General features: G+C 41.4%; 1 protein-coding gene across 13 annotated transcripts in view; it reads right to left on the reverse strand.

The window, feature by feature from the left end:
* The window catches only part of LOC128704175 (rho GTPase-activating protein 45), a 525,272-nt gene that overhangs the window by 50,407 nt on the left and 458,377 nt on the right, over positions 1 to 16,488 (reverse strand). For all 13 annotated transcript variants that reach the window (XR_011393852.1, XR_011393853.1, XM_070099091.1 and 10 more), the window contains 3 exons: positions 9,807 to 9,944; positions 6,355 to 6,447; positions 5,801 to 5,995 (listed from right to left, as the gene is read on the reverse strand). Coding sequence is in view for 11 of the 13 variants with exons in the window: in XM_070099091.1 (XP_069955192.1) it covers positions 5,801 to 5,995; positions 6,355 to 6,447; positions 9,807 to 9,944 (426 nt within the window). In the remaining 2 variants the exon portion in view is untranslated. The remainder of the gene's footprint in view (positions 1 to 5,800; positions 5,996 to 6,354; positions 6,448 to 9,806; positions 9,945 to 16,488) is intronic.

Genomic DNA, 16,488 nt, shown 5'->3' on the forward strand with positions numbered 1-16,488 from the left:
ATGGGATCTTGTTACAAAGAATTCTTCAACACTTGTTCAACCTTTGGACGAAGACCTACTTCGACTAGTGGATGGTACCACTATGACCCCGCCTCCATCTGCTTCACGTCACCTCACTACAGTATATAAGCCACGTCTACGGCCCTATGCTGTACATTCTACAAGATTGATGGACTGATCACATCGACTCCAGGTTGAGGGACTGATTACCTCATTCTCCTCCTCTCCTTACGCCCTCCTCTTTGTATTGGACTGATGAAGCCACTGTGTGGCGAAACGTTTCCTGAATAAAGATTCCCATATGCTGCATGAGTGTCTCAATCTTCATATACACTGATAAATATGTATTTGTATCTCTCAGTGTATATACAGTGAGAAATATGTATTTGTATCTCCCAGTGTATATACAGTGAGAAATATGTATTTGTATCTCCCAGTGTATATACAGTGAGAAATATGTATTTGTATCTCACAATGTATATATAGTGAGAAATATGTATTTGTATCTCACAGTGTATATACAGTGAGAAATATGTATTTGTATCTCTCAGTGTATATACAGTGAGAAATATGTATTTGTATCTCTCAGTGTATATACAGTGAGAAATATGTATTTGTATCTCTCAGTGTATATACAGTGAGAAATATGTATTTGATCTCAGTGTATATACAGTGAGAAATATGTATTTGTATCTCCCAGTGTATATACAGTGAGAAATATGTATTTGTATCTCCCAGTGTATATACAGTGAGAAATATGTATTTGTATCTCCCAGTGTATATACAGTGAGAAATATGTATTTGTATCTCCCAGTGTATATACAGTGAGAAATATGTAATTGTATCTCAAAGTGAGAATTTCTCTAAGTCTTATTTTAAGTGATGAAGTATTCTTGACAGGTTGTGAGCAGGTAACATGCAGCCTTAATGACCCTTATGTTATCAGACTTACCTAGATGAGTGCTGGTGTTACTAGTGTTACCAGACTTACCTAGATGAGTGCTGGTGTTACTAGTGTTACCAGACTTACCTAGATGAGTGCTGGTGTTACTAGTGTTACCAGAGCTACCTAGATGAGTGCTGGTGTTACTAGTGTTACCAGACTTACCTAGATGAGTGCTGGTGTTACTAGTGTTACCAGACTTACCTAGATGAGTGCTGGTGTTACTAGTGTTACCAGAGCTACCTAGATGAGTGCTGGTGTTACTAGTGTTACCAGACTTACCTAGATGAGTGCTGGTGTTACTAGTGTTACCAGACTTACCTAGATGAGTGCTGGTGTTACTAGTGTTACCAGAGCTACCTAGATGAGTGCTGGTGTTACTAGTGTTACCAGACTTACCTAGATGAGTGCTGGTGTTACTAGTGTTACCAGACTTACCTAGATGAGTGCTGGTGTTACTAGTGTTACCAGAGCTACCTAGATGAGTGCTGGTGTTACTAGTGTTACCAGACTTACCTAGATGAGTGCTGGTGTTACTAGTGTTACCAGAGCTACCTAGATGAGTGCTGGTGTTACTAGTGTTACCAGAGCTACCTAGATGAGTGCTGGTGTTACTAGTGTTACCAGAGCTACCTAGATGAGTGCTGGTGTACTAGTGTTACCAGACTTACCTAGATGAGTGCTGGTGTTACTAGTGTTACCAGAGCTACCTAGATGAGTGCTGGTGTTACTAGTGTTACCAGACTTACCTAGATGAGTGCTGGTGTTACTAGTGTTACCAGACTTACCTATATGAGTGCTGGTGTTACTAGTGTTACCAGAGCTACCTAGATGAGAGCTGGTGTTACTAGTGTTACCAGACTTACCTAGATGAGTCCTGGTGTTACTAGTGTTACCAGAGCTACCTAGATGAGAGCTGGTGTTACTAGTGTTACCAGAGCTACCTAGATGAGTGCTGGTGTTACTAGTGTTACCAGACTTACCTAGATGAGTGCTGGTGTTACTAGTGTTACCAGACTTACCTAGATGAGTGCTGGTGTTACTAGTGTTACCAGACTTACCTAGATGAGTGCTGGTGTTACTAGTGTTACCAGACTTACCTAGATGAGTGCTGGTGTTACTAGTGTTACCAGAGCTACCTAGATGAGAGCTGGTGGTACTAGTGTTACCAGACTTACCTAGATGAGTCCTGGTGTTACTAGTGTTACCAGAGCTACCTAGATGAGAGCTGGTGTTACTAGTGTTACCAGAGCTACCTAGATGAGTGCTGGTGTTACTAGTGTTACCAGACTTACCTAGATGAGTGCTGGTGTTACTAGTGTTACCAGACTTACCTAGATGAGTGCTGGTGTTACTAGTGTTACCAGACTTACCTAGATGAGTGCTGGTGTTACTAGTGTTACCAGACTTACCTAGATGAGTCCTGGTGTTACTAGTGTTACCAGAGCTACCTAGATGAGTGCTGGTGTTACTAGTGTTACCAGAGCTACCTAGATGAGTGCTGGTGTTACTAGTGTTACCAGAGCTACCTAGATGAGTGCTGGTGTTACTAGTGTTACCAGACTTACCTAGATGAGTGCTGGTGTTACTAGTGTTACCAGAGCTACCTAGATGAGTGCTGGTGTTACTAGTGTTACCAGAGCTACCTAGATGAGTGCTGGTGTTACTAGTGTTACCAGACTTACCTAGATGAGTGCTGGTGTTACTAGTGTTACCAGACTTACCTAGATGAGTCCTGGTGTTACTAGTGTTACCAGAGCTACCTAGATGAGTGCTGGTGTTACTAGTGTTACCAGAGCTACCTAGATGAGTGCTGGTGTTACTAGTGTTACCAGAGCTACCTAGATGAGTGCTGGTGTTACTAGTGTTACCAGACTTACCTAGATGAGTCCTGGTGTTACTAGTGTTACCAGAGCTACCTAGATGAGAGCTGGTGTTACTAGTGTTACCAGAGCTACCTAGATGAGTGCTGGTGTTACTAGTGTTACCAGAGCTACCTAGATGAGTGCTGGTGTTACTAGTGTTACCAGAGCTACCTAGATGAGTGCTGGTGTTACTAGTGTTACCAGACTTACCTAGATGAGTGCTGGTGTTACTAGTGTTACCAGACTTACCTAGATGAGTCCTGGTGTTACTAGTGTTACCAGAGCTACCTAGATGAGTGCTGGTGTTACTAGTGTTACCAGAGCTACCTAGATGAGTGCTGGTGTTACTAGTGTTACCAGACTTACCTAGATGAGTGCTGGTGTTACTAGTGTTACCAGACTTACCTAGATGAGTCCTGGTGTTACTAGTGTTACCAGAGCTACCTAGATGAGTGGTGGTGTTACTAGTGTTACCAGAGCTACCTAGATGAGTGCTGGTGTTACTAGTGTTACCAGACTTACCTAGATGAGTGCTGGTGTTACTAGTGTTACCAGACTTACCTAGATGAGTCCTGGTGTTACTAGTGTTACCAGAGCTACCTAGATGAGTGCTGGTGTTACTAGTGTTACCAGAGCTACCTAGATGAGTGCTGGTGTTACTAGTGTTACCAGAGCTACCTAGATGAGTGCTGGTGTTACTAGTGTTACCAGACTTACCTAGATGAGTCCTGGTGTTACTAGTGTTACCAGAGCTACCTAGATGAGAGCTGGTGTTACTAGTGTTACCAGAGCTACCTAGATGAGTGCTGGTGTTACTAGTGTTACCAGAGCTACCTAGATGAGTGCTGGTGTTACTAGTGTTACCAGAGCTACCTAGATGAGTGCTGGTGTTACTAGTGTTACCAGACTTACCTAGATGAGTGCTGGTGTTACTAGTGTTACCAGACTTACCTAGATGAGTCCTGGTGTTACTAGTGTTACCAGAGCTACCTAGATGAGTGCTGGTGTTACTAGTGTTACCAGAGCTACCTAGATGAGTGCTGGTGTTACTAGTGTTACCAGACTTACCTAGATGAGTGCTGGTGTTACTAGTGTTACCAGAGCTACCTAGATGAGTGCTGGTGTTACTAGTGTTACCAGACTTACCTAGATGAGTCCTGGTGTTACTAGTGTTACCAGAGCTACCTAGATGAGTGCTGGTGTTACTATTGTTACCAGACTTACCTAGATGAGTGCTGGTGTTACTAGTGTTACCAGACTTACCTAGATGAGTGCTGGTGTTACTAGTGTTACCAGACTTACCTAGATGAGTCCTGGTGTTACTAGTGTTACCAGAGCTACCTAGATGAGTGCTGGTGTTACTAGTGTTACCAGACTTACCTAGATGAGTGCTGGTGTTACTAGTGTTACCAGAGCTACCTAGATGAGTGCTGGTGTTACTAGTGTTACCAGAGCTACCTAGATGAGTGCTGGTGTTACTAGTGTTACCAGAGCTACCTAGATGAGTGCTGGTGTTACTAGTGTTACCAGACTTACCTAGATGAGTGCTGGTGTTACTAGTGTTACCAGACTTACCTAGATGAGTGCTGGTGTTACTAGTGTTACCAGACTTACCTAGATGAGTGCTGGTGTTACTATTGTTACCAGAGCTACGTAGATGAGAGCTGGTGTTACTAGTGTTACCAGACTTACCTAGATGAGTGCTGGTGTTACTAGTGTTACCAGACTTACCTAGATGAGTGCTGGTGTTACTAGTGTTACCAGAGCTACGTAGATGAGAGCTGGTGTTACTAGTGTTACCAGAGCTACCTAGATGAGAGCTGGTGTTACTAGTGTTACCAGACTTACCTAGATGAGTCCTGGTGTTACTAGTGTTACCAGAGCTACCTAGATGAGTGCTGGTGTTACTAATGTTACCAGACTTACCTAGATGAGTGCTGGTGTTACTAGTGTTACCAGACTTACCTAGATGAGTGCTGGTGTTACTAGTGTTACCAGACTTACCTAGATGAGTCCTGGTGTTACTAGTGTTACCAGAGCTACCTAGATGAGTGCTGGTGTTACTAGTGTTACCAGAGCTACCTAAATGAGTGTTGGTGTTACTAATGTTACCAGAGCTACCTAGATGAGTGCTGGTGTTACTAGTGTTACCAGAGCTACCTAAATGAGTGTTGGTGTTACTAATGTTACCAGAGCTACCTAGATGAGTTCTGGTGTTACTAGTGTTACCAGACTTACCTAGATGAGTGCTGGTGTTACTAGTGTTTCCAGACTTACCTAGATGAGTGCTGGTGTTACTAGTGTTACCAGAGCTACCTAGATGAGAGCTGGTGTTACTAGTGTTACCAGACTTACCTAGATGAGTCCTGGTGTTACTAGTGTTACCAGAGCTACCTAGATGAGTGCTGGTGTTACTAGTGTTACCAGAGCTACCTAGATGAGTGCTGGTGTTACTAGTGTTACCAGAGCTACCTAAATGAGTGTTGGTGTTACTAATGTTACCAGAGCTACCTAGATGAGTGCTGGTGTTACTAGTGTTACCAGAGCTACCTAGATGAGTGCTGGTGTTACTAGTGTTACCAGAGCTACCTAAATGAGTGTTGGTGTTACTAATGTTACCAGAGCTACCTAGATGAGTGCTGGTGTTACTAGTGTTACCAGAGCTACCTAAATGAGTGTTGGTGTTACTAATGTTACCAGAGCTACCTAGACGGTTGGTGGTGTTACTACAGTGATACCAGATCCACCTAGACGAGGGTTGGTGCTAATACAGTGTTACCTGAGCTACCTAGACGGGTGCTGGTGTTACTATAGAGTTACCAGACTCACCTAGATGAGTACTAATATTACTACAGTGTTACCAGATCTATCTAGACCGGTGTCAGCGCTGCTACAGTGATGCCATGCTTACCTGGACGGGTGCTGGCGCTGCTACAGTGTTACCAGACCTACTAGACAAATGGTGATGCTGCTACAGTGTTACCATACCTACCTGAACGGGTGCCGGCGCTGCTACAGTGTGCTGTAGCTGGAAATAAGCCACAGTGACGGCCTTCATGGTCTGGTCACACTGCAAGATGAGCTCGCGCGCCTGCACCAGGACATCACGCTTCACTCTGAGTAAGGAGGCGTGGCGCTCGTTGGCTTCACTCACACACGCCTTGTACCATACCTCTGCCTCCCGTGCCTGCAACAGTAGTCGTTGTAGCAGGAGTAGTAGTAGTAATAGTGGTAGGAGTAGCAGCAGGAGTAGTAGCAGTAATAGCAGTAGTAGCAGGATTAGTAGTAATAGTAACAGGAGAAATAGGAGTAGGAGCAACAATAGTAGTAGTAGTAATAGTAGTAACAGTAGTAGTAGTAATAGTAGTAGTAGCAGTAGCAGTAGTAATAATAGTAGTATTAGTAATAGCAGAAGTAGTAGTAGTAGTAGTAGTAGTAGTAGTAGGAATATACAAACAATATTAATAATATAGAGGATAGGACATTGAAAATGCCAGTTTCGCATAATTATAAGTTCAGACAAGATTTAAGAGAGTCTCCGCTCACCTTCTGGAGCGCCTCATCTCGTTTTCTTTCCAGTTTCTCCAGTGCTTCAGTGTTGTCAGCGCGGGACACCATCTCCCGGGCCTTGATAACCTCCTGGAGATGAACCACCAGAAGAAATATATTACCATATAACAGTATTGGGAGAAAATTATATCGTGTTTTCCCAGTGACTTATCAATGGTTGTGTCTGTGAGAGAGAGAGAGACAGAGAGACAGAAAGAGACAGAGAGAAAGTAAGTTAAGTAAGAAAGAGAGAATTTGATTCACGAGAAATATGACAATGGATGAGTGTAGTTTTTCATCAGTGCGGCAGCACTCCTCTTGCAAATAAAAAAATATATTAATTTTTTTTTTTAAATAAAAGTGTCAGAGGAATTATTAACACATGTTGCCTTGCTGCCAGACGTACGATAATCTTATGCCAGACGCACGATAACCTCACTGCCGGTCTGACGACAACCTCACTGCCAGCCGCACGACAACATATCTACCAGCTGCACAACAGCTGATGTAGGATAATAGCTCTTAGCCTGTAAAATAGATGTATAAAAAAGCACTGCCAGCCACACAACAGCCTCACTGCCAGCCGCACAACAACCTCACTGCCAGCCGCACAACAACCTCACTGCCAGCCGCACAACAACCTCACTGCCAGCCGCACAACAACCTCACTGCCAGCTGCAAAACAACCTCACTGCCAGCCGCACGACAAAGCAATAACTCGGCCCTATAAACAAGAGCTGTATTGACTTCTCTCCTCTTTCTCATACCTTCAATGTTTGTGTTGTGGATCCCATGAGACCGATTTTGAGAGCCTGACTCTTATTGTCAAAAATAAAAGAGACGGGAGTGCAAGAACCATGTACCATATTATTCCCAATTTATATGAAGCGCTAAACCCTGTGTGTCATTGGGGTAAAGTAGTTTTTGAAGGCTCGATCCTTCGTCCGCGAAGCAAGAAACCCTACACTCAGGCATATTTCCATTAAATTAAAATGCTATTTGATGGGAAGATGGACTGCGGTTTATAGGTGTCATATTGTTTTACAACACGGAATGAGTCGGTCGATAGAGGTGAAACTGTGATGGGGGTGTAAGATATCCGTTATTTTTTCCTCGTCTCTCTCAGCAACATCAGCCATCAAATAAGTTGATTTTCCAGTGGGATACAGTGCGTCATTTTCTGCACGATTTATGCCCAGAGAAATTCACATTTCTCCAGTGTGTGTAAATTGAGAGATACACGCCTCTCAGTGTACATAAACTGAGCGAAACACGCCTCTCAGTGTACCTAAACTGAGAGATACACGCCTCTCAGTGTACATAAACTGAGCGAAACACGCCTCTCAGTGTACCTAAACTGAGATACACGCCTCTCAGTGTACCTAAACTGAGAGATACACACCTCTCAGTGTACCTAAACTGAGATACACGCCTCTCAGTGTACCTAAACTGAGAGATACACGCCTCTCAGCGTACATAAACTGAGAGATACACGCCTCTCAGTGTATGTGGACTGAGACATACACGCCTCTCAGTGTACATAAATTGAGAGATACACGCCTCTCAGTGTATGTAGACTGAGAGATACACGCCTCTCAGTGTGCATAAACTGAGAGGTACACGCCTCTCAGTGTGCATAAACTGAGAGGTACACGCCTCTCAGTGTGCATAAACTGAGAGGTACACGCCTCTCAGTGTGCATAAACTGAGGTACACGCCTCTCAGTGTGTATAAACTGAGAGGTACACGCCTCTCAGTGTGCATAAACTGAGAGGTACACGCCTCTCAGTGTGCATAAACTGAAAGGTACACGCCTCTCAGTGTGCATAAACTGAGATGTACACGCCTCTCAGTGTGCATAAACTGAGATGTACACGCCTCTCAGTGTATGTAGACTGAGAGATACACGCCTCTCACTATCTCTTTTCCCAAGGGAACTTTGCGGTGCTCCTCTGTTCTTATATGTCAAAAACTGTCCTTGTTCTGAATCATCCATACAGGCTTAACCAGATTAATAATAACAATAATAATAATAATAATAATAATAATAATAATAATAATAATAATAATAATAATAATAATAATAATAATAATAATAATAATAATGAAAACATCCTGATTTTCGTGAGGGGGGTAGACTAGGTAGGGTCGCCATCAGCTGGACCACGAGGCGTCGCTGGGAGTCGCGATGTGTTGTGTCGCTTAGAAATAAATGCAATTTGTGTTGTCAGTCGTATTGTGTGCTGCATGCATTAGTGTGTTGCATCCTCAGCAAGGTACCTGGCGACCATAGAAGAGGTAAGTAGGTGTCAGCATGCACAGAGAACACGTTTAATAAGTGATTTACATACTGTGTGATTTTGGCGCCTCAGACCGACATTGGACTCCTCTTGTTTTCAAAAGAATATATATTCCTTGAGGTGTATATTTCTCCTTTTATGTACACTCACGGGTGTATATCTTGGTATATTTGCACTGCGAGGCGCAGATTAGCGTATATGCACTTATGAGATGTGTACCTAAGTGTGTATAACTGATAAGTGACTTCAAGGGGAAGGCGCCAGAAAGTTACCAGAGAATCACAATTGTTGCATTGAAGGGCTCTTGATCCGGGGAATTGGGGATGCTTTTCCTTGGATCTAATTGGATTTCCAACCATTCCCCCAAGTGTTGTGTGAAGTGCTGTTTTAGCGCTTCTCCATGAATTTAACAATTTTAAGTTATCGATATGGGTGACAATAGTATTTGCTTCTGTTAAGTTGTATAGCACATTGTGCTATGTTAATAACATCCAGCTAGCACGAGTGTCAACATTGCTTATACAGATGTAAACATCTAATTAGCACGAGTGTCAACATTACTTAACAGATGTAAACATCTAATTAGCACGAGTGTCAACATTACTTAACAGATGTAAACATCTAATTAGCACGAGTGTCAACATTGCTTATACAGATGTAAACATCTAATTAGCACGAGTGTCAACATTACTTAACAGATGTAAACATCTAATTAGCACGAGTGTCAACATTACTTAACAGATGTAAACATCTAATTAGCACGAGTGTCAACATTACTTAACAGATGTAAACATCTAATTAGCACGAGTGTCAACATTACTTAACAGATGTAAACATCTAATTAGCACGAGTGTCAACATTACTTAACAGATGTAAACATCTAATTAGCACGAGTGTCAACATTACTTAACAGATGTAAACATCTAATTAGCACGAGTGTCAACATTACTTAACAGATGTAAACATCTAATTAGCACGAGTGTCAACATTGCTTATACAGATGTAAACATCTAATTAGCACGAGTGTCAACATTACTTAACAGATGTAAACATCTAGTTAGCATGAGTGTCTCTTAAGAGAAGGAGGATCGAGTCTTGGCTACTAGTGCTGACTGACCCATACAGGTTCATCGCTTCTCTCTCTCATACCTGTTGTCTCTGAACGTAGATAACCTTGGACTTCTTGAGATTAGAGACAGCCTCCGTGACTCTCTTCAGTTCCTTGTGCCACGCGTCCTTAATCGCCTTCCTCGACCGTTCATGCTCGTTCCTCCGTGTGGTGAGAGGCTGAGGGAGAGAGAAGAGGGGGGAGAACCTGAGGGTGAGATGCTTTAAGAGGAGAGAGATGACAGGGGAGGAGTGAGGGAGAGTGTCACTTCAGACACATTTGTACCAACACCTCTCTTATCAACACGACTTTTGTAATAACACCTTACCTATCAACACACTTTTGTTCCAACACCTTAACTATTATCACAGACTTTTGTACAAATACCTCACATATCAACACAGACTTTTGTACCAACACATCAGCTATCAACAGACTTTTGTACCAACACCTCACCTATTAACACAGACTTTTGTACCAACACCTCAACTATCAACACAGACTTTTCTACCAACACCTCAACTATCAACACAGACTTTTCTACCAACACCTCAACTATCAACACAGACTTTTCTACCAACACCTCACATAACACAGACTTTTCCCAGGCGTAAAATATATCTATAAAATAGCCCAATATCCTATGATATATTGCAACAATATTTCTTATTGCGTAACTCTGCGATACATTGACGGGAAATAAGAAAATTCTGAATCACAAATCATTGCACATTTAGAGCAACATATCACAATGATTGCACAATACTCACGGGAAATATTGCATATTCAACTGCATGTCAAAATTATATATTAAACAATTCGTCAAAATTACGCGTTGAAGAGTATTTGTTTGTAAATAAACAATCATTGTAAATTGAGTTTTATATAAACATGTATATATGTATATCTTTCTTTCTTTCAACAAACCAGCCGTATCCCACCATATATATATATATATATATATATATATATATATATATATATATATATATATATATATATATATATATATATATATATATATATATATATATATATATATATATATATATATATGCAAGGAGGGAAGAGTATATGGAGAAAAAGAGAGAGGTTAAGAGAGTGGTGAAGCAATGTAAAAAGAGAGCAAATGAGAGAGTGGGTGAGATGTTATCAACAAATTTTGTTGAAAATAAGAAAAAGTTTTGGAGTGAGATTAACAAGTTAAGGAAGCCTAGAGAACAAATGGATTTGTCAGTTAAAAATAGGAGAGGAGAGTTATTAAATGGAGAGTTAGAGGTATTGGGAAGATGGAGGGAATATTTTGAGGAATTGTTAAATGTTGATGAAGATAGGGAAGCTGTGATTTCGTGTATAGGGCAAGGAGGAATAACATCTTGTAGGAGTGAGGAAGAGCCAGTTGTGAGTGTGGGAGAAGTTCGTGAGGCAGTAGGTAAAATGAAAGGGGGTAAGGCAGCCGGGATTGATGGGATAAAGATAGAAATGTTAAAAGCAGGTGGGGATATAGTTTTGGAGTGGTTGGTGCAATTATTTAATAAATGTATGGAAGGGGACAAAAGAGAGTGCAAAAATTATAGGGGGATAAGTCTGTTGAGTATACCGGTAAAGTGTATGGTAGAGTTATTATTGAAAGAATTAAAAGTAAGACTGAGAATAGGATAGCAGATGAACAAGGAGGCTTTAGGAAAGGTAGGGGGTGTGTGGACCAGGTGTTTACAGTGAAACATATAAGTGAACAGTATTTAGATAAGGCTAAAGAGGTCTTTGTGGCATTTATGGATTTGGAAAAGGCGTATGACAGGGTGGATAGGGGGGCAATGTGGCAGATGTTGCAGGTGTATGGTGTAGGAGGTAGGTTACTGAAAGCAGTGAAGAGTTTTTACGAGGATAGTGAGGCTCAAGTTAGAGTACATAGGAAAGAGGGAAATTATTTCCCAGTAAAAGTAGGCCTTAGACAGGGATGTGTGATGTCGCCGTGGTTGTTTAATATATTTATAGATGGGGTTGTAAGAGAAGTAAATGCGAGGGTCTTGACAAGAGGCGTGGAGTTAAAAGATAAAGAATCACACATAAAGTGGGAGTTGTCACAGTTGCTCTTTGCTGATGACACTGTGCTCTTGGGAGATTCTGAAGAGAAGTTGCAGAGATTGGTGGATGAATTTGGTAGGGTGTGCAAAAGAAGAAAATTAAAAGTGAATACAGGAAAGAGTAAGGTTATGAGGATAACAAAAATATTAGGTGATGAAAGATTGGATATCAGATTGTAGGGAGAGAGTATGGAGGAAGTGAATGTATTCAGATATTTGGGAGTGGACGTGTCAGCGGATGGGTCTATGAAGGATGAGGTGAATCATAGAATTGATGAGGGGAAAAGGGTGAGTGGTGCACTTAGGAGTCTGTGGAGACAAAGAACTTTGTCCTTGGAGGCAAAGAGGGGAATGTATGAGAGTATAGTTTTACCAACACTCTTATATGGGTGTGAAGCATGGGTGATGAATGTTGCAGCGAGGAGAAGGCTGGAGGCAGTGGAATGTCATGTCTGAGGGCAATGTGTGGTGTGAATATAATGCAGAGAATTCGTAGTTTGGAAGTTAGGAGGAGGTGCGGGATTACCAAAACTGTTGTCCAGAGGGCTGAGGAAGGGTTGTTGAGGTGGTTCGGACATGTAGAGAGAATGGAGTGAAACAATGACTTCAAGAGTGTATCAGTCTGTAGTGGAAGGAAGGCGGGGTAGGGGTCGGCCTAGGAAAGGTTGGAGGGAGGGGGTAAAGGAGGTTTTGTGTGCGAGGGGCTTGGACTTCCAGCAGGCGTGCGTGAGCGTGTTTGATAGGAGTGAATGGAGACGAATGGTTTTTAATACTTGACGTGCTGTTGGAGTGTGAGCAAAGTAACATTTATGAAGGGGTTCAGGGAAACCGGCAGGCCGGACTTGAGTCCTGGAGATGGGAAGTACAGTGCCTGCACTCTAAAGGAGGGGTGTTAATGTTGCAGTTTAAAAACTGTAGTGTAAAGCACCCTTCTGGCAAGACAGTGATGGAGTGAATGATGGTGAAAGTTTTTCTTTTTCGGGCCACCCTGCCTTGGTGGGAATCGGCCAGTGTGATAATAAATAAAAAAAATATATATAAATACATATACATATATATATATAAATATATATATATATATATATATACATTTATATATATATATATATATATATATATATATATATATATATATATATATATATATATACATTATATATATATATACATTATATATATATATAATATATTATATATATACATTATATATATATAAATATATATGAATATATACAATATATATACATGCATATATATATTATATATACATGTATATACATTATATATATGCATATATATATATATATCTATATATATATATATATATATATATATATATATACATATGTATATATATATACACACACACACACACACAGAGCAAGCTAGGCGTCTCCAGCCAGATAATTGGCAAGTAGGACAATTAGGGTGATGTCTATGACTATCTATCCCTCGTGTTCGAGTAATGAGAAGGTAAGTCAATGCCACGCTTGTCCCCCAGCGCCAGGGGAGAGAGAGAGAGATGGAAGCGTCTGCTTAATCTATACGAAAGTTGGAGAAAAGAAGTAAGAAATGTAAAGTCTGCGGATACATGTATTTATGTTTCATTACTACATGCTTTTTTTTGGACAAAAAAAAATATTATTGTTATCATTATTTTTCTTAAAACAGACGTTAAGTGCGTCTGTCTTTAAATTCAAACGTATAGAACGTTTGCCTTAAAATAAAGACATCAGTAGCGTTTCTCTTTCTTAAAAATACAGATGTAAAGAACGTTTTTTCTTAAAATACGGTCATGAAGAACGTTTCTATTGACATTAAGCGAGACGTGTGTAAAGTGATTGCAGTGCTCCTGGTTGACATGTTCCACCTGCGGCCGCTTGGTTGAGTTAATGATGTTTTCTGGTACCTTCATCTAACTAGCGACAAGTTATAGCGAGGTGAAGGAGGTGGCGCCTACTTCAGAAAGGCTGCGCCTGCCTGCAACAGATTGTGGCGAACTTGCGAGTGTTAGCGAGTTGTGGCGCGAGGTGAGGAGTAAGAGCTTGTGGCAGTTGAAGTTACGGGAGAAAGTTTAGAATGAACGGTACGAGGCGAAAGGGTGACCTAAGGAAGATAGAAGAACGCCGTGCCAGACACGACCCTTGTCATACCAGTTCCACCGAATTCTATGCACTGTCAACAACATAACTTCTGCCACAACCTTCACCACCACAACCTCCACCACCACAATAACACCACCACAACCACAATAGCACCATCACAACCACCATAAATACAAAAACACCACCACAATTACAATAATGCCACCACATCCACAACCTTGACCTTGCAGTCAACCGCCTGCCTATCAGCCAAACTATATATTTTTTCCATTTTGGACTCCTTCAGTATATGCCTTAATTTATCCTCACCCCCAAGGTCATAACGCTTATCAATCTCAATGTTGACATGTTTCTGTCAAGACAGTGATTGCATGAAAGACGGTGAAGCTGTTTCTTCTAACTTTACGACCTGTGATGGCAGAGTGAATTCTGGCTTTTATTTTTGTTTTTGTTTTTTTAGTCACTCCCACCAATGAAGATTAACCCCCAGAAAAAAAAGAAACATTCACCATCATTCGTTCAACAGCTGTCTTGCAAGACCTGTGCAATCTTCTCAGTATTCGTGAGACTGATGAGGTGGGTAATTGTTGTGTGGTACCTCGTCTGCCTTCTTCATCCTCGTTTACCCTCCTCTCTCTCTGTCTCTCTCTCTCTCTCTCTCTCTCTCTCTCTCTCTCTCTCTCTCTCTCTCTCTCTCTCTCTCTCTCTCTCTCCAATCAATACAGCATCCATCGACTGTATCAACACTCACAATAATTTCAATTATAGCACAGCTACAAATATTCTCACTACCATCACCATCACCACCGCAACAACAACCATTTCCTCGCCAACTACAACAACCACCGCCACACTTTTCGCCACATAAACAAACGCAGCCACCGCTACCACAGCCAACAAGATCGTGTACTGCCACGAACAACAACAACACCACCAGACACATCCGCTACCACCACTACCACAACCACTAAAGTAACTATCACAACCACAATACTGCATCAACCACCACTCCAAAAATCTGTTCTATACAATCTCCATATTGTATTAGCAATAGCTGAATATTAGTGTGAAGGCGTTGAAACGGGAAAGTCACAGATAAGATAATCAGTTCCTCAGCCTTGTAGACGGTAGAAGATAAGGTAATCAGTTCCTCAGTCTTGCACTAGAAATGTGTAAATTGGGAGATGAGAAAGAGAGAAATGGGAGAATGATGATTATTCTACATAAACAGAATCATCACAGCTTGTATGCCAGTCACAGCAAGGAGTGGTGGAAGCTCTATCCTCCGTCCTCACATCGCTAGTGACTGCACTGTTCAGTAGCTTCTTGATTTAATAATGATCTGGAGATTAGAATATCATGCTAGGAGAAATAATGAATAATTTAAAATAGAGGGAAGAAATTTAAAGTCAATAAAAATAAACAGAACTAAGAAAACAGTTAATTGAGGAAATGTGTATTAGTAGCATATTACATTTATTAGTAGTATATTACATTTATTAGTAGTATATTACATTTATTAGTAGTATATTACATTTATTAGTAGTATATTACATTTATTAGTAGAGATTAGGGAGATTCTGAAGAGAAGTTGCAGAGATTGGTGGATGAATTTGGTAGGGTGTGCAAAAGAAGAAAATTAAAGGTGAATACAGGAAAGAGTAAGGTTATGAGGATAACAAAAAGATTAGGTGATGAAAGATTGAATATCAGATTGGAGGGAGAGAGTATGGAGGAGGTGAACGTATTCAGATATTTGGGAGTGGACGTGTCAGCAGATGGGTCTATGAAAGATGAAGTGAATCATAGAATTGATGAGGGAAAAAGAGTGAGTGGTGCACTTAGGAGTCTGTGGAGACAAAGAACTTTGTCATTGGAGGCAAAGAGGGGAATGTATGAGAGTATAGTTTTACCAACGCTCTTATATGGGTGTGAAGCATGGGTGATGAATGTTGCAGCGAGGAGAAGGCTGGAGGCAGTGGAGATGTCATGTCTGAGGGCAATGTGTGGTGTGAATATAATGCAGAGAATTCGTAGTTTGGAAGTTAGGAGGAGGTGTGGGATTACCAAAACTGTTGTCCAGAGGGCTGAGGAAGGGTTGTTGAGGTGGTTCGGACATGTAGAGAGAATGGAGCGAAACAGAATGACTTCAAGAGTGTATCAGTCTGTAGTGGAAGGAAGGCGGGGTAGGGGTCGGCCTAGGAAAGGTTGGAGGTGGGGGGGTAAAGGAGGTTTTGTGTGCGAGGGGCTTGGACTTCCAGCAGGCATGCGTGAGCGTGTTTGATAGGAGTGAATGGAGACAAATGGTTTTTAATACTTGACGTGCTGTTGGAGTGTGAGCAAAGTAACATTTATGAAGGGATTCAGGGAAACCGGCAGGCCGGACTTGAGTCCTGGAGATGGGAAGTACAGTGCCTGCACTCTGAAGGAGGGGTGTTAATGTTGCAGTTTAAAAACTGTAGTGTAAAGCACCCTTCTGGCAAGACAGTGATGGAGTGAAAGATGGTGAAAGTTTTTCTTTTTCGGGCCAC

The sequence above is a fragment of the Cherax quadricarinatus genome, chromosome 66 (genome assembly GCF_038502225.1).
Source record: "Cherax quadricarinatus isolate ZL_2023a chromosome 66, ASM3850222v1, whole genome shotgun sequence".
In the NCBI taxonomy this organism is placed as follows: Eukaryota; Metazoa; Arthropoda; class Malacostraca; order Decapoda; family Parastacidae; genus Cherax; species Cherax quadricarinatus.